We start from the raw sequence: 22,277 nt of genomic DNA, 5'->3' as shown, positions 1-22,277 counted from the left end.
AACACAGGATCTTCTGCGTAGGCTGAAGGACCTACTCCTGTAAAGACTGTACCAGTTTCAGACACAGGTCTGCACTGAGTGGTGCTGGCCTCTGCATTGAGCTTGTTCCCAGACCGGACTTGTGCACATAGATCATACGGGTGTAGATGTTGGGCCACTTGCAGAAGCAGGCTCGAGCTGGTAACAGCAGATTGCCATGACCAGTGCTCTAGTGCTTATGCTCTACCCCTGTAGTCTAGATACAGAGCTGGGCCTGCTTTTGTGTGTAAGCTGTATGCTGAAATCCACCTGTGAAATGTTAAATGCCGCTTATTTTATTAGTCCAAGACCTAAGCTGGAAAATCATTCACTTTGGAATAAAAGCATGAAGCTTGACACATAGGTAGCCAAATAGCTTATTTTCAGATATATTCTCACTTGTGCATAACGAGGGACTTTACCCTGTGAGTATTAAGAAGTACCTCACACAGATCTGTTGTTATGAGCAAAGGCATCCTAGCCAGACTTCAGTCTTCTTAAAAAATACTTTATTTTTAACTGTGATATGTATGTAGTGCATATTGAATTTTCTTAATTGTATTGAGAGCTGGTGTTGGGGCGGGGGGGGGGGGGGAGTGAGATGAACAAAACGTTTTCACTGTTAGAGTCAGTCTGTTCTGCTGGATCAGTATCCGACGGTGACATACCCGCAGCACAAGGTTATCTTTGTGTGCCCAAAGATAACATATTTTCATTTTTGCTCTTAGGGAGAATTGAGGATTTGCTTTGCTGGAATACCAGATACGGAGGTTGCAGTGCAGAAAGCAGGATGAGATTACTGTGTGCATCTTGGAAGTTGAGTGCTAGGGTTGTGGGCCACTTGTATGCTGCTGACATAGCTGTGACTTCTCTCAGCTGCAATTACTGGGTAAGCAGGTGCTTTCATGGCACAGTACTGTTGTTCTGGAAATCTTCTCACTCACTCCTTGTAATTTAAAATAATAATTTAAAGTTACGTTGCGCTGGGAGGAAAAATCTCACTTTCTGCTTTGGTTACACTGCTTGCTATTTGGAGATCAATCCCACCCTTAGCCGGGATTATCAGAAATGATTAGTGGTTTTGAGTTCCTAATTTGGAGACACATTAAAGTCTTAATTTTCACAGGATTGGTGCTAGAGTTTTTCTGAAAATCAGGTTCTCTTCAGGCATTCTTTAAACACTTAAAAATGATACTATGAAAACTGAAAAATCATTCTTCTAATACATTAGTTCAGTTTATTCCAGCAGCTGGTTGAAGACCATGATTGGGCTTCAGTCCCATTAAATACCAGGTGGCAATAGTTCTCTTCCAGTCTGTTCTCATTCATGGTTCTTGACTGTGTTGCCTGCAAGTTCCACCATGCTGCAATTATGACCAAGTCCATTTAGGATCAAGAGATTAAGGGGAGGTGTCCATAGCAAGCACAATTTGATCATCCTTCTGGCTTGATACATTTTCAGCCACCTTGTTAAACAGATAAATGATCTTTGCGTTAGGTTACGTCATAGGCAGGGGTCACCTTACATAACCTCAATCCATGCTGGCCGATGTTGCAAGAATACTGATTAGCTGTACCCGCCTGATCTGTTCATGATGCCTTGGTTTGGGGAGCAGTAACCTCCACCCGAAAAGTGATACAGAACAGTTGGCAGCAATAACATCCTAAAATGTTTCAGAGAGATACACAAGGATGTGTCTGTGCCTTTTGTTGCAGACTCTGACCTTGTTGTTTGTTAGCTTTTGGCTTTGAGTCAATAAATTTAAATGAAAGCTTTAATAATATATTTAAACATATCCAGTAAGCAGATCTAAAACCACAGTTTAGTTACTGGGGGACACATTATCTTAGTTTATTAATTTGATTACTGGTGTCCAGTTGCTTTTGTGATAAGACATTTTACCGGTAGCTAACTAGATTTGTAGAAATGCACAAGCTCTCTTGCTTTTGTGACAGTGAATGATTCCTCCACGTTTGGGATTTAAGCTCTGAGTTATACCTCATCGCTCCCGTAGGATTGGTCTTCACACCAGCCAACAAGCTGATCTAGAAAAAGTTCCTCATGCTTGGTATGTTGGGGTTTGCAGTTCAGAACAGATCCAGAGTCAGATGATGGTTTCCTTGCCTGGCTCAAATGATTTTATAGGTAAACCATGCATAAATTTCTTTCTCTTTGTAAGTCTGAGCTTCCCATCTATCTGGAGTCACAGTGGATATGTTGAGGTTGGAGGGTCCCATGCCTGTAGTCCGTGGCCTCTCTCAGTCCCTGTTGCTGTCTGAGCTTTCTTCCTTGCCGTCCCAGACTGCTGCCCAATGCTCTGCTGGGCTCTCCGACTGCTTTCTCTTTTCAGGTGACCGTAAGGTACAGCATGCAGTGACTTGACCAAGGCCTTTCCACAGGTCAGGCCGTTCCACATGCAGTGCCAGCACTGTGTCTCCGTGGCAGTTATTCATGGTGGCATCTTGGGGCACACTGACTGCGGGAGAGCTGCGTTACCTTCTCACCGAGTAAGCCCTGTGCTCTAGGGAAAGACTCTTACCCAAGGTTGTAGCAGGATGTATTGTCTACTGAAAATGGATTTACTTAACCCAGCTGTACCCTTTGAAAAACACCTCAGCTTGCTTAGATACTTGGTCAGAAAGCAGTGAAGACTAAACAGAAGTTATATTCAGCACTGTCCTTCCTCACTTATGTGCAGTATTTTGAATCTGTCCATATCGATATGGTATATATAATTTTAGGTTTGAATATGTATACTGATGAGTGTGTATATAGATATATATTTGCAATATGTATTATTCCATGTATATTTATACACACACAGTTGGATATTGTGAGAAACCTGGTGAAGCAGACACTCAGAGCACAACGAGCCTAACTTCTATATCTATGTACAGCTCCGTGATCAGTAGCAAGTCATCGATTAAACATTTGTTGTACAAGACCAAAACCAGCAAGGCATACCTTACTGAGGGGAAATGGTTCTGCTAGAACATTCTAGTTCAAGGATTTTACCCAGCTGGGTGTTGATACGGTGGATTACAAGAGAGCAGCGGCTTCTCCGGTGATCCTGCTGTTGCTGGCATCCCTGCTGCTGCAGAGCCTTGCCCACGTGCTTTCATGCTGGTGAGGAGGGGGCCTTTTCTGCACAATTAGCAGTTAAAAAGTGATCAGTTTAGCCAACACTAAATAATTCTTGAATCATAGCACATTTATCTTTGGCTGGTTGGACTGTGGGAAAAATATGTTACTTTGGATGATGCCATTCAGCTGTCCTGCCATCATCACATCAGATGACTGTTTTCAGGCATCCAAACTCCTGTGTTCAGTACCTGGGTATTAAACTGCGGGGAGAGCACAGCTGTAGGGCTTGCAGTCAGAATAACCCTGTGCTGCAGAAATATCAAGTGTAACTAGTTTGGAGCCATGGAGATGTGATCTGATAGCAGATAAAAACTCAAGTGGTTTGGATTAGTTATTTCTGTTGCTCACTGCAGGCTTTCAATGCTGGGTGCAGGGACGACAGCACTACGAGCAGGCGGGTGGTTACGTACCCTCTTCAAACCAGGGGAGATGAGGCGTTGGGTTCATGGGCTTGTATTCCCTTGCTGTCCTGAATTGATGAGGTCCTCTAAAATTGTATCCACCAGCTTCAAATTAAAGTTTAGGTGAGGTAGTCCTTTGAAGGAAAGTGATCAAGGAACATGATTGTAGTTTATTCAACAGTTTCACCAGTCTTCTAACAAAATTTTCCCACACAAAAATACAATTTGTTGCTGCTTCTCTTGAGTCATAACAATTAGGGCAGGCAAAATCCCAGTTACTCTTCTGCGTAATAGGTCCTCAGCAAAGCTTGATAGAAATTTTGCAAGCGTTTGAAGGCTTTGCTGCCCTTATTGCTTTTTAGAGAGCTGCAGCTGGCAAGCAGAATGGAAAAACAGTGGGTGCACAAATTTATTTAAAAAAAAAAAAGAAGAAAAAGAAAAAAATAAAACAACAAAAAACCACAGTGTTCCCCTCAGCATCTATTCAAAAAGGTTCAGGCATCCCAGTTTGCCAGTGGAAAGGTTTTAGGTATGGTGCAGAATGCAAGGTGGATGAAAGTTAAGGGACATTCCTAAATAATATATCTAAAGGAAAAAAAAATTAAAATGGCTTTATTGTTGTCCACAGACATCCCAAAATCATTCTTCCAAAAATTAGCCAGTGAGCTGTAATCGAAATCATTATTTATCAGTGGCATAACTTAGAGCAAACCTTAGTGCCAGTCACTAAAGGTTTACACCACACTGCATGCTCCTTAATGCTTCAGTCTCCACTTAATCCTTCCAGCCATAAAGCGCCTTGATTTCCCTCCTGCCCAGTTAAAGCTGTGCCTGAGAATACAGCCTGGGGCTGTAGAGCCCCAGGCTAGGGCTTTTTGATTGTTACACCTCTCTCTCTGCACTTCTTGTCTGACACTCTTAACTGTCTTCAGTAGTGTTTTCATCAGTATGCACTAATAAGTTATTTCTAGACTTCACCTTCCGTTGTGCTAAGCACTCTTATTGCAATGATAATCACAGTAAAGCTGAAAGAGCCTCATTTTCTTCAGTTGTTCAGTTTATCTGGTAGGGGAAACAGCTGCTGTATGGCAGAGTCCCCTAATTTCTGCAAACGTTAAAGACCAAAGTGGTTTGCCAGTTGTGGTGGAAGAGGTGCCACAAAGTCTTGCAAGTACTGTGATACTGACTATGCACTTTGATGTCACCTGAGACTTCACGAGAGGAAAGTCCTGCATCCTGGCTGCCAGATTAATTATACTTGATGAATAAGATCATTCGATATTTTTGCAATGTAATACTTGACTTTTTGGATGCCATATAGCAGCTCATCTTGCAGTTTTCACTCATTTAAAGAACAGGTTTTCTTCTCCTCTTGCTCTACCCAAAGCAGTGATCTCAGCCTGAATCATGTTCAGAAATTATAAACAATTGATTGTTTTGTTACCAGAGGTTTTGCTGTTGTTAGAACAAAATGACAAAATGAAACCTGCTGTTTACAATGGGATGCCAATTTTCTTTGTTTCGTTGTTAGTTTTTTTACCTGGCATCAGTTCTCTCTGGAATCCTGTTCTGCCACGTACTCTGTTGTTCTGAAAGCATCTGTATCTCCGGTTGTGAGCTCTCACAAGGCAAGCGTAATGCACCTACATGCTCTTTTGCCAACCCCAGCTCTAAAATAAAACATTTTTAGGTGCTTCTCCCTGAAGGGAAACTCAATTTCTGAATCTCATCCCAGGCCCTTCATATTAGGGGAGAGCACTCGGTGGGGGAAAACACTGAAAGTGTTGTGCAGTATGATGCAGGTTCATGATTTAGGAGTGCGGCTGTTGGCTTGTGGTGCAGGAGAGTTTTTCTCTGGTTTGGACATCACAGGCCATTAAAAACCAAACAAAGAAACAGCTGAAAGATACACCCTTGTTCTGAGAAAATCTTACAGCTTTCTGTTTGGATTGCATGGGATGGGGGCTTTACTTCTGAAAAAAAAAAAGTTGATGTGTAGGAAAGAGGTGAAGGAGAACGGAGAGCTGTACTCGGGTGTATCCGTCTTCACAAGGTTGTGTCATTCAGGGACTTAATATTAATTGGCTTAAACTAGGACGCGTTGCATTCAGTACTGTACACAGAAAATTCACAGAGGCCTCTAACTAAATTGATAATGCTGCACACTTCAGAGTGGTTTTAGGAAAGCTGTTCCTTTCATTGCACAGTACATTTCACATTACTGTTAGCTTCTGGCTCCTTAACACGTATTGTGCTACTGCTTCTTTCTTTTCTAGTCTTGTCCTAAGTTGTGTGGTTTCTCTAACCAGGGTGTAAAAGGATTTGTTTAAGCCTTGTTACTCAAACCACCATGTAATCCAGGGTATGGTTGTGTATAATATGGTTAATGCTAGGCTTGCAAGGATTTAGTTTTATTTTCAAGAGCAACATGGGCGGGGAAGAGCTTAAGGCGCTCTGAAAGCTAATTAAAGTAAAACCTTGGTTTTGGAGGCTATCAAGTGTATTGACATTGAGTGCAGCAATATGTGTCTTTAAAAAAAAATCTAGGGCTTAGGTATTTATTTGTAATTGTTCTCTATTTGATTCAATAGCTAGCTAATCAGGTTGCAACAGGATTTTTTTCCTTTGCTCTGCTGAGATTAAATCTGAATTTGTGGCGCTTTGCTATTGCGATAGGTGCCTCTTCTTTTTCAGATCTGTCCCCTCACAGTCTGTGCATTCTGAGCTCAAGTAGAGCACAGTTGTCTCTAGAGGAGCTGAATACCTTGCCGCTGGCACATGGCACAAGAGGGGAGAGCTCTGCATTTTGGAAATGGATGGTATGACCTTTGTAAGATGGGCTAAGACTGACTTTATGCAAGTGTTTTCCCCCCCCCCCCCCCCTTTTTCTTAATAAATGTGTTATTTTGGCAGTTTTTGTTTTGTGGATAGAAGATACCTCCATTGTTAGTTTCTCCATCAAAGCAAGAAAACATTTTTTGAGAAAAAAAGGGTCCCAAACTTGAGAACAACCCAAACCCACTTGTAGCTCGTTTAATCTTAGAAAGAGACATTTAGTATTAAATATCATTTCTTGGTACGGTTGCACCAGTGTGTTCACTCAGTCAGAACAGAGTGCCATGTCTCAGACTTGGGCATTGTGAGCTCTAAGCACAGGATTTCCATTATTACTAAATTTTAAAATAACTCGGGTTGAAGTTTGAAGTAATAATTTTACCTTTGCATGACAACTTGCAAAAAAGAAATCCTTCTGGTCAGGGGAACTGCGCATTTTTAGTTTCATTATGGACAGTGCCTTAGCTTGGTCCCAGAATTATGCATCATTAATTATTTTTATAGGTCTTAGGTAGCAGAAATGGACACCTTAGAGGTACTTAAAGTAACAGACCATTTTTAAAATTCAGTTCAGTGAAAGTTTAAGATTCTTTGGCAAATAGGTTTGATACAATTCCTGTTGATTTCATACTGGCTGAAGTTTCCAACTTTATAGGGAATGCTGTTTCATTTGGGGCGAGAAAGCAATTTTTGATAATGGTTTCCCTCCGTGGTAGCTGCTGAAAAAATGCCAGCTGATAGGAAGTTTCTAGTAAATCTAAGCAGGCATCTTCTGTGTACATCCACTATGAACTTTCTGACAAATTTGAATGGAGAAAATAAACAATTTGGCTCCTATATGCTAGCTTATCTCATCTAAAACTCACTTACCTCATTACTAGAAGGGCATTGTGGTGACCAGTCCAACCTCCCTGTTCATTTTTGTACAAAAATTAACTGTATTTCCTAGTGACTGTTATCTGTCACCTTTCACAACATAAGTATAAAAATGTTAGTGAAATATGCCTAGATGTAAGATGTATTTTTATATTTGATGCTGATCAGGAGAGAAGAATCCTTTTTCTCTCCCTGAAGTTGGGGGGGCTTTTATAAAGGACAGATCCTTCCCCATCTATTTTTTATTTTCTCAAATTGTTTGGACAGATGTAAACTATTAAAAATCTTTTCTCATGTAATTTTGATGCTCGTAGCTAGTTTTTCTAGACCTTTCTAGGAATTCTAGAAATGCTGTCGAGGATCTCCCACTGTTGGTGGATTTTGAGTAAGCTTGTCTTCTGCGGTAAAGCTTGCCATTGCCAGATGCTTGCTTGCAAAAGTGTCTCCTAGGCTAGATAATGAATGGAACTAAACTTGAAATGTAATTAACTACAGGCACAGCAAATGTTAATTGAAAACTTTTTTGTCGTGTACAGCGTGGAACTATTTCTCGCTCCTTGGTAAGCCCATGGAAATCCTTTGCTGAAATGGTGAACGTTGCGTCTGAGCCAGCCAGAGCTCGGCTGCCAGCGGTGAGGTCCTGGTCTTGCTCTGTCCTCCTTTAAGCACGTACTGGAGTGTATGTAGCCAGGTCTCTTGGATGCTGCATCTGTGTGGGCTTTCATGTACAAAATAGGTATTGAAGAATCACCTGTGGTACTTCCTTGCACTGGAGACTGTGTGAGAGGAGGGTTGTGCTTCTCTGTTGCCGGGTTCCCTGAGCTGGCACCGTGCTGGCATGTTCCTCCATGGTCCTTGTGTTCCGTGGTCCTCACCGTGTGGCAGTGACGTTGCACTGAAACCTTAACTCCTTTCCTGCTCATCTCATCTTCAGACTAAGTCTTAAACACCAAATTGTGACTGACTTGCCAGGACAATCTGGAAAAATGGCTTTATGCAGAAAATCACCTCTTCTCCCCAAAGGTCAGACGACATCCATCTCTTGTACAGCGGTGTGTTCTCTCTGTCCGGGCTCTCTCTACGTATCGCCACCTCTCCAGGTGTGTCTGCTCAAACCATTCAAAGGGCAAACAGGCAAAACGGCTTCTGTTCTCAGTGGCACCTTACAGAGCAGGGACAGACCCCTTTTAGGGGATTTGTCAGTTATCTGAAACATGCCAGTGTCGGTTAGGATAACACAGGGCACTAAACTTGCCTTAAAGTCCATTGACCACACATGTAATTTAAAGTTCTGCATTCTTACTCTTTCAGAATCAAATAACATAAAGAAAACCATTAATTACCTCATGCTGTAAATTTATGTAACATATGGATCACGTGAAAATATGCATGTTACATGAAAACATTAGAAGTTAAAAAAAAAGGGAGTATTTAGCAAATAACACAGTAAGTTGTAATAGTTAATTCAGTGTTCAGTTCCTATATATGATTTGAAATAGAAGCATTATCTTTGTAAAGAATATCGTCGCAGTCATTATCAAAGCACAGTTTTCTTTCTGCCTGAGACTTTGAACAGACTTTTCTTTCTTCCTTTGTTTCTTAAAATAAATTGGCCAAAGCACAGGGTGGGAGAGTTCAAAGTACTGGGGACTCCTTTGTTTCCTTTCAGAAACTTCTCTTCATGTGACACATATCCTATTCATTTGTAATTAATTGCCATTTATTGCGACACATCACTCCTGCTATTTCCCTTGTAAACCTGTGAACAACTTCTCTCCCTCTGTCAGTCTGTCTGCTGAAATTTTACCAAGAAAAGGCATTTGTGCTCACTTAGATACTGACCAGCTCCTAGCTGGGATAGAGCCTGCCTTTTTTTGTTGTTGTTGTGTAACTTCAGTTTGTCTCACTTCTCACACTTTCCTACTTCACCTTTTATGGTACAAATCCACCAGACCATCCTTCCCTGGCCAGCCTTCCCCTGAAACTGTCTGCCACGGGGATCGGGGGCAGAATCGCATCATCTTGTGAGTATGTGTGTCGTCTTTCGTGCACGAGATGCGTTTGCGGCATCTACGGTGGCCACTCTGAGGGGGGTCAGGATCACCCACTCTGCTGTGGCTGGGTCAGGTTCATCTGCCCCGTTCCCACCCGGGACCCCATCCTCGCCCCAACGGAGAGTTTGCCCTCTTTGCATTCCAGCTGATGACTGAGTGCCCTTGAAGGAGTGAACTGTCTCTAGGGCAAAACAATGATCAGCAATAAAAATTCTAGATATAAAAGCACCAGTGCCTTTGTTTTAGTTCAGAAGGAGTAATTTCTTCTCATTCCAGCTTTGGAACCAAGTCATGTTTCATCTCCAGATAGCCAGGAAACAGGGAAAGAGAACATGATGCGCAGAAGAATCCCACGCTGTAATAATCATTATTTTCAAATACCCCACTGTTGTTCCGAGTGCCTTATATGCATCCAGATCCCAACAAAAGGTATTTTCAGTTCCTTGTGCTCTCATTCCTCTTATGCCTCCCTGACTCCATAGCTGCTTATGCTACTTGGTATATTCCCCAGCGTGCGCCGCCGAGCTTCCCGGCTGTGGCTGTTTCCTGCGCGGTGAGCTCCTGGCTGAGTCCAGCGAGGTCTTCTTCACCAGGGGCTGCAACAAGGACCCCTTTCCTCTCTTCCGTGGGCTTTTATGTGGAGTCAGGGTGTGAAGATGATTTCAGGACTGTTACTGGTAGTGCATGGGGAATCAGGAGATGTTGCAGCATTGCCATGCCTCCATGCAAAAGGTCTGTGGGTTGCCTTTAAGGACAGGGCTGTGCAAGGAGAGCAGGCTCCTTTTTCTAAAGGATAATGGAGATTATGCGATGGGGGCTAGTGCAGCAGGGCATTTAACAAGGGGTAGTAAAGGTAAATTTGATGTACATCCTGCTGTCTTTTCAGAATGTTTTATTGATGTCCAACTAAAAAATGTACATTGAATTTGTCCTCCAAGTGTTAAACTATCCTTAAAAGCACCTAAGAAATTGATTATACCTAATTTTGTGTTTAAATATAATATTTAATATTAAATATTTTATTATTTAATGTGTAATTTAAATGAAAACATCATTTGTCAATATGGGCATGTAAATATTTTCCCCTTACGAAATATAAATATTGCTCATCTGAATTTTGTTTTTTGAATGAAAAGCAATTTTTCTGCAAAAACAGTCACTGAGAAATACTTGAAAAGCTGCTGACAAGCTTTTCCCTTTTATAATTATTCATACTTTTAGTAGCAGCATGATATCAGCATAACTGAAAATAATGGAAACATTAAAACATTCTGTGTTAAATTGATACCCGCTGAAATTGGACCTCACTCTGGCCATTGAATTCATCACAAGCCAGTTGTGCAGTTTGGGGCTGTATTTATGGATCGTTGCCCTTTGGTGGGATCCTGCAAATCCGCAGCCTCTCACGTGAAAGGAGACAGGTCAGGTCCTGAGCTGGCTTCGCCGCAAATCACAGTTTCTAAAGGTGTACTAAGATGATGACTCCTAGGGGTACTAGGAGAGATGAGAACATGTATTCGCCTAAGCTGTTCTATTGTGTCACTTGTTTGCAGGTTGTTAACTGGGTGGCACTGGCAGGAGCTCTGCCATTACTGGAGTCACTGGTGTGACACGGCTTGTCCTTGGGTGTTAGCTGGCCCGACCCGCAAGAAGCCTGACAGCAGAAACCTTGCAGGCCTGTAATTATCCGCTCGTTAGTGCACGGCTAGGGTTAGGGGCCACGAAGCAGTAAAAACCTGCTGCCTTTGTCCTGTGTTTTCCCGGTGTGGCGCTCGGCAGTAGATGAGATGCAGAGGCTTGTGCCGCTTCCCTGCCGACAGCTACAGCCGGAGGGAGCCGGGAGAAACGCCTGGTGCTCGGCCGGGCTGGAGTTGCCCAGAGCCCGACGCGTCTTAGTGGAGCCAGAGCAGGCCAGGAGCCCTGGTGATGGACCTAATCTTGACTGCAGGGCAAAGGAACGTCCACCTCCCCTGCAGGGCTTTAATTGCAGAGGCTTCCGAAGCAGCGGCTTTGCGTAGGTCTGTAATCCATCCTTAAAACCGGACCGTGAAACAAAGACAGTGGCGGAGTTAGGCTTCCCCTGGGGTGGGCTGAGCTCGCGGGCTGGTTTGGGTCACAGGAGGTGCATGGAGAAAGCAGCATGACGTTTGTGTCGGTGCGGGTGCTGGAGGGATGTCGGAGCAGCCTGGAGAGCTCACAGCCCATCAGTGCAGACGGACTCACGGCCAATTTGTAAATAACACTTGACCTCCCCCACCCTGCTTTGTAGATATTTTTACAGCATCCATCAGAGTGTTAATTTTCCTGTTGGTTTCCTGTTTGGCTGAGGATGTAAGCAACCCAAGACTTGTGGGCTTGGACCATGAGATGGAAGAGAACAGAGGAGACCTTGTGATTAAAAGAATTCTTGGAATTTCACGAAAGAAAATTAGTTCTTCTACCAGCCTTGTTGGTAATAGAAGCGAGAAATACACTTCCATTTGCTTGCTGTGCCTGAAATATTTTACGTGTATTTTTATAAATTCTCCTGAAAGCATCAACTGTCTCTTCTGCTTGCAGAAGGTTGTGCCCAATAAAAGAAAAGGCAGTTTTATTTGCAAGGTGGGAGTTGCTGGGACGAGGGCTGCGCTGGCAGACGGCTGCAGGACGGGCAGGAGCAGATCCCAGGCAGGGTGAGGGTTTGGTGGAAGGAGCTGCTGGCCAGAGAGTGCTGGGTTTGTATGTCCTCGGCTCTTTATTTCCTTCTTCCGCTCTTCATCTTCAGTTGTTAATGTATATAGGGACTATTTATATATATATATATATATATATATTTCTAAATTCACCTTAAACCTATTTTTCTCAGAGCTTTTGGGTTTGCATATAACTTCTTGATTAGTAAGTGTGCACCTTCTAAAACAGCTTAAACATTGGTACAAATGAAAAGGTACTGGGCACACAGAGGAAGGGCAGGATTTGCTGGGGACTAGCTTCCACTGGGCTGAGGCGTGAGAACAAAATGACTTGTTACTGTTTTTTCAGTTCAAGATAAAATACAATTTTATACTTGTTGCCATTTTCTCTAGGTAGGTAAAGCTGTGTTTTCAGACTGGAAAAAAAAAAAGTCCTTAAGGGTGTTTTTCATTTTGGCATTTTTCTCATTGAGGCTCATGGAAAAGAAGGTTGTTGGTTTTTAACTTTTGTTCCTTGTCTGTTTCTGTCTTTGCCTTTTGTATCCAAACCGGGTTTTGACAGTGTGTAAAATTTAGATGAGCAGCTTCAGTTGAAATGTAAAGTTTTATAGAAACCTTTTTCTTGATCTGGTATTTTATAAACCTTTTCTTTAACGCAACCCAAGTACCGGCACTAGATCAGTTTGGCAGTGCTTAAGACAGTTGTCTCGTATATATATGTGTGTACCTGTATACATGCATACATATATGTATATACATGGAGTGGGTAATATGTATTATTGCACATTAAAATATCCATGGTTCTAATGATATTTTTTACTATAGGGTGTGTCTGCTCAGACAAACAGAAACTTCCTTTTTAGGCTCTGATTTTCCTAACTCAACAGGACACCATCATTTAACCAGTTAATTAGCATATTTAAAGCAATCGAATATTAAATATTCTTTGCCACCTTATCTTGGTCCATGGTCTGTTGAATTGAAGCTTCTGGAGTTGCTTCTCCGGGGCTTTTCCATAACCTCCATCGGTTTCTTTCCCATTTGGCTGCAGTTTAGACTTGAGGCAATTGGAAACGTTTGGCTTTTTGACTGTTAGCACAAACCACTTAAAGGTCTGTCCACCCCAGAAAATCCACCTTAGGCTAAAGGATCCAAAATGCTTGTTTAAACTAAAAATAAACCAAAACAGGTTTGGTTTTTGTTTTTTTAAATAATTCCTTATCTCCAGGAGAACTGGGAGGCTGTAGTGACTGCAGCGATGCCGGTCAGAGCCTGGGAGCTTGGCATGTTCATCCCAGCACCTCCTAAAGGGAGCGGAGCTCTGGCCAGGGAGGGTGCGTGACCCTGCCGGTGCGCCTGCGGCCGTACCCTGCTCCTGAGGTTTGCTCTTGGCTGCAGCCACTCATTTCAGGAGAGGATTGTGGAGACGGCCACCTTTGCCATCCCTGTGTCGCAACCAAGGTAGAGCTGAAGCCGGGGCCGTGGGGGATGTGAGGTGAAACTTTCCTGGGCCCCTGAGAGCAGGAGATCCTTTAAATCCACCGGTCCAAGCTGGGGGAAGGCACTGCAGTGGGGATGGGGCATTAACGTATTTGAGAGCTGGCTTTTGCAGTGCTCGGTACCCAGATGTGAGCCCAGATTTTTGGCATAGCTCTGCACCTGAATTTTCTCTGCTCTTCTGAAAATCCAGTCGTTTTGTTCCGGTGTCCCGAGAGCCAAGTTTCCCTGAAAATCTGCCAATGACCTGTTGAGCACTGTCGGGAAGTCCAGCTGCTGTGCTTCCCCAAGGAGTGGTTCGGGGACAGGTTTTATGTGCAGGCACCCAGGTGGCCTGGCTAGAAAAGCAAGCATTAGGGGCTCAATCTATGCCTTTTTAAAAAACCACAACCCATCAAATGGTGACCGATAGGTAAGATGCACTCTGTATAGCAATAAGAAACACTTGCCTGCATAGACAGTGTCCTGGGGCTGTTGCAGCAGCCGTACCGGTAACGGCTGATGGATGAGACCGTGGCTGGTGTGGGGAGGGAGGGTCCTCACAGAGCCCTGGACCCCCAGGGCTCGGGGCTCGATGCCAGGGAATGCAGAAATCCTGTTCTAGCTTCACGTGGCCTTTCCTCTAAACTGGGAAGGGGTGGCAAAGGGGGGGTGCCCACCTGGGTTAATTAATTTAGTGCAATGACATAGGGGAGCCTTTTTTCTCATGATGCCTACTGCCCTTAAATGTTGAAACCGGGTCTTTGTAAGCAATGTCTGTGTATCTATGTGTATATATGAGGGACAAATTTTAAATTACTGCCTTTTTTCCCTGTTTATTTTTCTGAGTAATTCCAGATGTACTTTAGTCTCTCTACTGTCAAAACTTTTATATTGTAAATCTGATGCTGGTGGCTTTTGGTTATTTTGGTTTTTGTTTTTGTAAAAAAGGAAAAAAAAAAAAAGAAAAAAGAAAAAGAAAAAAAAAGTCTGCATCTCTCTATGTTGTCAGTTTTAGGCTGTAAATTCCAACTATCAATAAAAGTTCAAAATTCACGTGCCAGTGGTGGATTCCTCCATCCTGCCGGACATGCTCAGCCCCCGCCGTGCTGCATCCCACCCACAGCTTCGCTCTCCAGCTTCGGCCCGACCACTGCGTGCAGACAGGCAGCAAGTACAGGCAGGGGGTGAGTGCAGGCAGCATTCGGGGTGGTGCCTGCAGAAACCTGCAGGTTTCTTCTGCTGGCACACCCGGGAGAGCTGCTGGACCGGTGGAGGAGCTAGGCTGGCTCGGGTGGCTTCCTGCAGCCCCTGGCGAGAGCAGAGGTTGGGGTTGCTGGTTTTCAAGTCATTTGTTGCTGTCAAAGGGGAGAGAAGGTAAAAGCGGCATTTTTCACCTGCGCTGTCTCGCAGGATGATGGGTACAGCAACACTGCTGTAAGACGAGAGCGGCTTTGCTCTTCCAAAAGCACAGCTCATCTCCAGAGCACAAGTGATGTGATGCCCGTGGGGAACAGTGCTGTGGCAGGGTTGCTGATTCTGGAGGAAACCCCCAGTGCCTGCGGGCTGTAAAGGCTAACGGAGAGGTGCTGAAGTGATGGATGTTCTCCCTGTTAGCCTGGATGGTGTTTTCACTTACCCTGGTTTAGTCTTGGCCAAGGCCTGGCGTGTGAGCCTGCAAACTTCAGGCAGTGACAGGGGCACCTTGGCTGTTGGTGACTTTGCCAGATGTTTGCCTCTCCAGGTAGCTGGTCCCTTTTGCTTGAGTTGTGTTAGCTGCAATGTATAATTCTCCATCCCACGGCTTCTTGTGCCAAAATCCTCAAGTCCTTCACCCTGAAGAAAGGTTTCTGCCGCTAAAGGCTGTGAGAGCAGTCAGCACTAAGGTGGACTGGGGCTGGCCTCCTGTGCTCCTCCAGCTGTGGACAGCACCCTCTCAGCCTGGGCTATGGTGACCTTTCAGGACTTTGGGATGACGCTGAAGCATGGAGCCTCTTCTCATACCCTGTAATTTTTCAAGGGGTCTGGGTCTTGGTGGTGGCAGCCAGGAGCAGGTTTGAACCAGCTCCATGAAGTCACTGTTCCTGTAATGATGCATTTAGGTTGGTTGGTCAAGGGGAACCAGACCCGGGGAGGGGGTGGGGCAGGGGGCATTGCAAACTGGGACTGTTGGGTTTGGATTTCTTTCCAGCTTTCCTTTTAACACTGTTTCCCATCCCCTGCTGCAGAGCAAGGCTGTTTTCAGCGTGCGTCAGCTCAGCAGCTCCATGCAGCTGCCCTGCAGATCCCATCCCCATGCTGGTGGCCTCTGAGAACAGCAGTTTGCTCAGCAGGGACACGCGCAGTGGGGTGGAGCTGGGTTAAGGGGCCACCCCTCCATGGTGCACCCCCTTTTCCCAGGGAAAACATTCTGCTGCGAGCCCAGTGACTAATGCACCCGGGCAAACAAGAACAGCTGAGCATTGGTGCCATGGGGCTCATCAAACTGGAGTCCCTTGGCAAAGAGTACAACTAGCCAGAGTAAGCAGTAGCAGGTAGGACAGCACAGGACAAAGGTCCTTCTTTGCCATAGGGAATGCAGGGACCAGGGCAGACTCAGCTCAGGCACATCCCTGGTGCTGTGCCAGAACTTATCTCTGAGGCTCTGTCCCTACAAAGCTGGGGACAGCCTAGGCCCCTTGGGATAGGAGCTGAGCCCAGCTCCTGTGGGTCCTGCAGCACTGGCCCAGTGCAACTGGGGAGCAGCTGATGTTGGTGGCAGTGAGGCAAAAGGGCATGTGTCATATTAATTTTTTTTATTAAATTCCGTTAGTTTTCTCTTTATATAATAACCTTTTTCCTCTAGGCACAATACAATACAAGGACTCTGTATGTTTGACACAATGTACAGAAACTTCAATAATCTACAACTGCTCAGGTAAGTTACAAAAACCTCCATGTTACACCAGCTACCTGCCACAGCCATTAATGTACAATAAAACAAAGAGGGGAACCTGGGGGTTAAGACTGTACAAAGAATTCTGCACTGAAATAAAACATTGTACTCCTTTAAAAACAAGACAGGTAGAAGAGCTGGCTGAGCTTGCGGAGAGGCGGGAGGGTCAGGCCCCAGCCGGCACAGTGGCAGCGGGTCCTGAGTGACCTCACAACGCCTCCAGGTTCCTGGCAAGCGACCCTCAGGTGGAGTGGGACCAAATCCCCTCCGCGTTCACACCAGTGCAGGGGATGGATGAGGTGCTGCAGGATCTGTTTCTGTACCGAGATTCCCCCTTTGCACTGACACAGTGACAGCAACAAGCAGGGAAGGTGGCAGCGGGCGGTGGGATGCGCAGTCCTCAGCACCACTGCGCTGCCGCAGGGCAAACCTGCCCTCCTGCGGGCCCAGGGCTCCTGCTGAGACCCCTCTGACAGCAGGCTCGGCCTGACAGCGTGGGGCAGAGCACAAGCCCTGGGGACCAGGGCGGGTGTGGGGGTGCTCAGGGAGGGGGAGAAGAGGGCAGCGCTGTGCAGTGCCCTCTGAGGTGCTGCCCCCTCCTTGCCGCAGGAGGAGTGGGGGGGTGACCTGTGCAAAGAGACGGGGTGGCACCTGCCAGCACTGCTGTGCCCAGCTGTGTCCCAGCCCTGCACCTGAGCGGGAGCCCTCGTCCCAGGGTCTGGTCTGGTCCTCCCCCATGCAAGGGGACAGAGGGAACCAGACCAGGGCACTCAGGAGGGTGCAGCATTTGGCACCTCCCATGGGGAACATGCCCCCCCCTGGTGACAGCAAGCCTGACAGTGGAGATGGAGGCTGTGCCCCAACTAGGACAGGGAGCCCCTTTGTCACAGCCTAAACAGGCACCTGCCAGCTGGGAGCAGAGTGGCCACATCCACGTCCCCTCCTGAGACAGAGTCCAGTGCCTGCAGCTGCAACCACCACCATCCCCGGGCAGACAGCAGCCATGCCCATTTGTTCTGTGGAAGTCTGGGCCAGGTGAGGCTCAAGGGCTGGGATGCTCTGGCTGCTGCCAGGGGGACGCCAGCTGGGTCAGGATGGTCCCAGCGTTCAGGCGAGTCCCCTCTGCAAACACCAGCACCCTGAGCTGCAGCTCCCCGGTTCCAGCAAGACAGCAGCAAAGCCCAGGACACGCTTAGGCCAGCTACTGCGCTACGAGGAGGGAGCAGGGCTGGTTCTCCCCCCATGGATGCTCTGGCAGACATGCAAGCTGTGGGGAGGACGAGGCCGGCAGGCAGCTCCCACTTTCTCCAGCAGCACTGGGTGGGCTGGAGGCGAGGTGTACCCTCCCCAGCCGGCTGATGACACCCCTGCTGCCGCAGAGAGCTGGAGCGGGGCCGCCCGGTGCAGGAGGTGCACAGAGGACACACAGTAATTACAGGGCTCAGACAGGCCTGGGAGGAGAGAGCAGGACAGGCTCCTGCCTGCACCCCCAGCCTGCTTCAACGCGAGGAATTCCTCCACTACACAGTCCTACCATAGTGTAACATACTGATCCTGCCCCCACTGCCGCCTGGGGGGTGCATGGCCGCGGGCTCCCCATGGCAGATGGGAAGGAAGGCCATCTCCTCCTCTCCAGTCAATCACAGCCCTGGCTCTGACACAAGCCTGGGCACTGCCTCTGCTCCACGTGCTGGGGCCCGGGAGACTCTGTGCCTGGAATAGAGGCTCCTCTGAGCCAGTCTCACGCGTCCGACAAGCAGCTCTGGATGCGGTCGATCCACTGCTGGGCTAGCTGCACATCCTGGGCGCAGAAATTGTAAACTCGTTTCGTCGTCTTCAGCTGCAGGGGAGGAGAAAGGAGGTGAGCAGGAGCCGCACACAGAGAGCCACCAGCACTGCAGCCTGGTGCACAGACCACCAAGCTCCTTTCCCTAAGGCGCAGCTCAATGCCACACTCACATCGAAGAAGGCTTTCTCATCCACTGTCTTGGGGGCCCCCATGGTGGGGGTTCCTGGGGTGATGGACTCCACCTCAGCCAGGTCAATGACTCCTTTGCACTCCGTGTCCATCCGGCTGTCGTAGTACCGCAGCTGCGGGGAAAGGCCCCGCACACGTCAGAGCTCACAGGAGGGAGGGAGGGAAGGACAGACCCCAGGGCTCACCTGCCCCTCAGTACCTGATGTTTAGTTTTATCCAGCACGAACCAGCGAGGCTTCCACGGTTTCATGAAGGCTCCCTTCTTGTACAGCGACCCCTCATAGGACCTGCGTGGGCCAGACAGCATATTAGGGTGGGAAGGAGGGGCTGAAGGGCAGGTCTGTCTGTGGCACCCCAGCGTCAGCAGGGACGAGAAGCAATCGGGGGCTGCGCTCTGCAGAACCCACTTGCCTTCACCCCTCCCCGGACAGGGATCCCCCTCCCAGCGCCACCAGCAGCCCCCAGCGCCCCAAGCCCCACGCCTGCCTGTTCTCGCTTTCCGACATCTGGAACTGGCTGTAGAGCGTGCTGGTGCTCTTGCGGCCGCCCTGCTTCCCACTGGAGGGTGTGGAGGTGCTGCTGGTGTCGCTGTCGAGGCTGAGGTTGAGGGTAGAGCCTACACCGCTCTCCTGCAGGTACACACCCAGCGAGCGCCGGTGGTGGGAGAGGCTGGAGGACATCAGCAGGGAGCTGGGGGTCTGTGGGGAGCAGAGGGCACAGCATGAGGGGGAGGATGGCACACCCAGCCTGGGGGCTGAGCACCAGCACCCCTCCTTGGTGCCAGGCTGCAGGAGCAAACACCCGCTTTGCTTGGGGCACCCTTGGGCAAAGTGACACCCCCCTCCCTTCAGCCCCCCCGTCACACAGCCCCCAACCTACCCGGCTGCCCTCCTGCCGTGCCTCGGTGCGCTGGGAAGCTTTCACCTTGTCCCACGTGTCCTTCCAGCGCTCCGGGACCTGCCCCAGCTCCATCTCCAGGTTGTGCAGCTCCTGTGGGGGGATTCAGGCATCAGCCCAGGAGGGGACAAGACCCCAGGGTCCGCTGTCCCTGTCCCGGGGGGTTCAACCGACTGCGACCCTGTCACAACCCTGTCCCACTGTGTGCATGGGGCAGTGTCCCACCCGTGGGCACACCATAGTGAGTCCAGGCCAGGGCCAAACCCAGAAGCAACGTGTAAGACGGTGCCACCACCAGCTGCGCTCACCTCCAGCAGTTTGGAGATGGCATCGGGCTCCACGCGGCTGCGGTTGTCATAGCACGGCCAGATGATCTTGCGCTTTGTCTGGGGGGCACTGGTGTCCTGCCGATCTGCCTCCTCCACGTGCTCCGGCTGCCCCTGCGTCAGCTCCCAGTCATAGGAGGGGCCCTCAGAAAGCGTCTCCTCTGTATAGTAGTCCCATACCTTCAGGTTGGAAATGTTGCTGTAGGGCCTTAGCACCTGCAGAAGAAGCAGGGTTATGCTCAAGAAGGGCAGCAGCATCCAGGCAGGACATGTTCCTGGCCATGCTGCAGGGACAATCCATCCAGACAGAACATTGGACCCTTCACAATGCTCTTTCCCCAAGGGTGATGCTTTCTGACCAGTAACAAGAGGCAGCTGAGGCTGGAAAGCTGCAGGCTGGTCAGGAAAAGGCAATGCTGGGCCAGAGAAAGGCAGAGCTGCTCCCAGACCAAACGAGAGTCCTGAGCAGCTGGGCCACGGCTTGCCCGCATCAGCAGAGAGCAGCCCCCCGCCTGGCCGACATGCTGAGGCCACGTACCAGAAGCTGCTGCTTCCTCTCCCCAGGGAAGGACGTTCCCAGCCCAAAACGAGACCCTGGCAGCTGCAGCATGGGATCTCCCCTCTGCAGCCTCACCTACATCCCTGCCCGACTGCCCTCCAGGGACACAGCTCTCAGAGACCTGACTCTGCTCATGTCCCCCGAGGCGGCAGACACCCTCCCCAGGGCTCCAGTGCCACAACTGGGCAAGATCACTCAGGTGGGCAAACGCCATGGTCTAGCTGACAAGCGGCTGCTCGCTCGGCCGCACGTGGGTAAGGAGACATTGGGATGCCCCTGGAAACCCCGTCTGAGCCCTCTGCAGCGCGCAGGGGTCAGCTGGGCTGGGCTGGGCTGACCCAAGGGCAGGAGCAGAGCTCTCACCTCCCCATCCTCAGGAGCATACATGTAGTTGAAGAAGATAGGGGCTTTCTTGTTGAGCCGGTCGATGTAATCCCAGATGGACTTGTAGACCTGCTGGCTCTTCCGCTCACCTTTCTCCTCATAAAGGAGTCCTGAGGAGAATAGAGAGGGGAAGGGGCGTTATTTGGGGCAAAGCACTGGGCTGCCATCCGCTGTGGGCCCCACACACTGCCCTCACCCAGCTCGATGCGCTCGTAGTCAGAGTCCAGCAGGAACGTCCGGAAACGGTTGGAAATGTAGTGGTAGCTGAGGAACTTCAGGTAGTACTGGCTGAACTCAAACTCCATGGGGAACTGCAGGTGGATCTGCAAGGAGCAGCACAGGTGAGACCTCCCAGGACCCACAAACTGCAGGCTGGCTCTGGACTCGTTTCCCGCTGCACAAGGAGCCAGCCAGCCCCAGTGCTCAGGGAGACTCAGCTGGCGCAGAGCCAGCAGCTGGCATGCTCGAAGCTCACCTGATGTACGCAGTCCAGGAACTGCAGGAAGATGGGGGCAAAACCACTGCTCTGGCCGGCAAGGGTCTGGGCTCCGCGGTGGCTGAAGCGGTGCCCAAAGGACAGCCACTCCTTCTCCACGAGCAGGCGGAAGCCCTCCAGCGTCCGGTAATAGGGGTCCGACAGCAGCTGCACCAAGGAGACCACCTGCAGGGACAGGGGGGCTCGAGATGCTCATGGGGAGATGGCCACAGGCAGCCGTCGCGTTCGGCAGCTGTAGGGCTCCTACCTGTGTGGTAATATCCCAGCCGTCCTCCAGGCTGACCAGCACAGAGGAGCCCGTGTCCAGAAGCTCCACCACCAACACCGAAATCTGCAGTATCTTATGGATCTGCCAACGTAAGGGCTAAGAGTTACTAGGGTGCAGGAAACTCATCTGCTGGACGTCTTGTGAAGTGACCCTTTCTCCTGGAAGCAGGTGAGCCAAATGAAGCAGAGCACAGGGCTTACGCAGGGCCATGATACATGACCCCTGTGTTCACTGTGCAGCACCCTTTGTCTGCAACAGCAAGGTCAGTGGGGCAGAACCACCACACCATAAGCAGAGCTGTGGGCCCCTCACACCCTCCAGCGGCCAGAGGGTCCAGTCCCACAGCAGCTCCACACTGGGACCAGTCCTACAGCACAGCAGCCACCTGGGTCACCCTGGCTACTGCTGACACTGCCTTGTACCAAGCCCTTTATAGGGGGGCCATCCTGCAGGTCCTGCTCTGCTTCCCCAGCCAGCAGCTGCCCCAGACACTCACAGCTCTTGTGTCCAGCACCACAGAGCAGTACTCTGGACTATTTTATCCTTGTCCCTCATACCAACCTTGCTCCCTGCTCCCTTAGTGTCCCCCACTCCGTGCCACAGCGATGCTCTAGAGAGGGCACCTGGACCCTCCATTCTCACTTGGCCAGGAGGTAAGAGCACATGCCCTTGAGCGACAGCCAACAACAGTGAACATTCCTACCATGGAGACCGACCACGGCCCCTCCAGATTTTGGGTGACAACTGACCTGAGACAGCCACTCAGACTCCTCCAGGGACCGCAAGTAGGCGACGCTGGGGTCATTGGAGGGGCAGCCGGGCACGCAGGCCTTCATCAGCTTCTTGAAGCTGGCCTTCACTTGCCGCACGTCGAACACCTCGATGGGAACCACCTCCCAGTGCTGCAGTGGGTCCGGTTTCACCCCCTGAGGGAGGAGAGAATCAGTGCGGTCCAGA

At 48.9% G+C, this 22,277-nt stretch overlaps 2 protein-coding genes across 9 annotated transcripts in view; one reads left to right on the top strand and one right to left on the bottom strand.

Annotated features, from left to right (window-relative positions):
* Positions 1-14,533, top strand: part of PPP6R2 (protein phosphatase 6 regulatory subunit 2) — a 122,391-nt gene extending 107,858 nt beyond the window's left edge. For 4 of the 5 annotated variants that reach the window (XR_007507608.1, XR_007507610.1, XR_007507611.1 and 1 more), the window contains one exon: positions 747-14,533. The gene's annotated coding sequence lies outside the window, so the exon portion shown is untranslated. The remainder of the gene's footprint in view (positions 1-746) is intronic. The other variant, XR_007507609.1, reaches the window with a different exon arrangement.
* A 1,724-nt stretch (positions 14,534-16,257) lies between these two features.
* Positions 16,258-22,277, bottom strand: part of SBF1 (SET binding factor 1) — an 85,290-nt gene continuing 79,270 nt past the window's right edge. For all 4 annotated transcript variants that reach the window (XM_049813699.1, XM_049813698.1, XM_049813701.1 and 1 more), the window contains 11 exons: positions 22,070-22,246; positions 21,300-21,401; positions 21,032-21,217; positions 20,753-20,879; positions 20,536-20,666; positions 19,596-19,829; positions 19,270-19,380; positions 18,877-19,088; positions 18,590-18,677; positions 18,372-18,503; positions 16,258-18,252 (listed from right to left, as the gene is read on the bottom strand). In XM_049813699.1, the coding sequence (XP_049669656.1) occupies positions 18,154-18,252; positions 18,372-18,503; positions 18,590-18,677; positions 18,877-19,088; positions 19,270-19,380; positions 19,596-19,829; positions 20,536-20,666; positions 20,753-20,879; positions 21,032-21,217; positions 21,300-21,401; positions 22,070-22,246 (1,599 nt within the window). In that variant the 3' untranslated portion in view covers positions 16,258-18,153. The remainder of the gene's footprint in view (positions 18,253-18,371; positions 18,504-18,589; positions 18,678-18,876; positions 19,089-19,269; positions 19,381-19,595; positions 19,830-20,535; positions 20,667-20,752; positions 20,880-21,031; positions 21,218-21,299; positions 21,402-22,069; positions 22,247-22,277) is intronic.

The sequence above is a fragment of the Accipiter gentilis genome, chromosome 11, assembly GCF_929443795.1.
Source record: "Accipiter gentilis chromosome 11, bAccGen1.1, whole genome shotgun sequence".
In the NCBI taxonomy this organism is placed as follows: domain Eukaryota; kingdom Metazoa; phylum Chordata; class Aves; order Accipitriformes; family Accipitridae; genus Astur; species Astur gentilis.
This window is presented reverse-complemented; position numbering and strand designations above follow the sequence as displayed.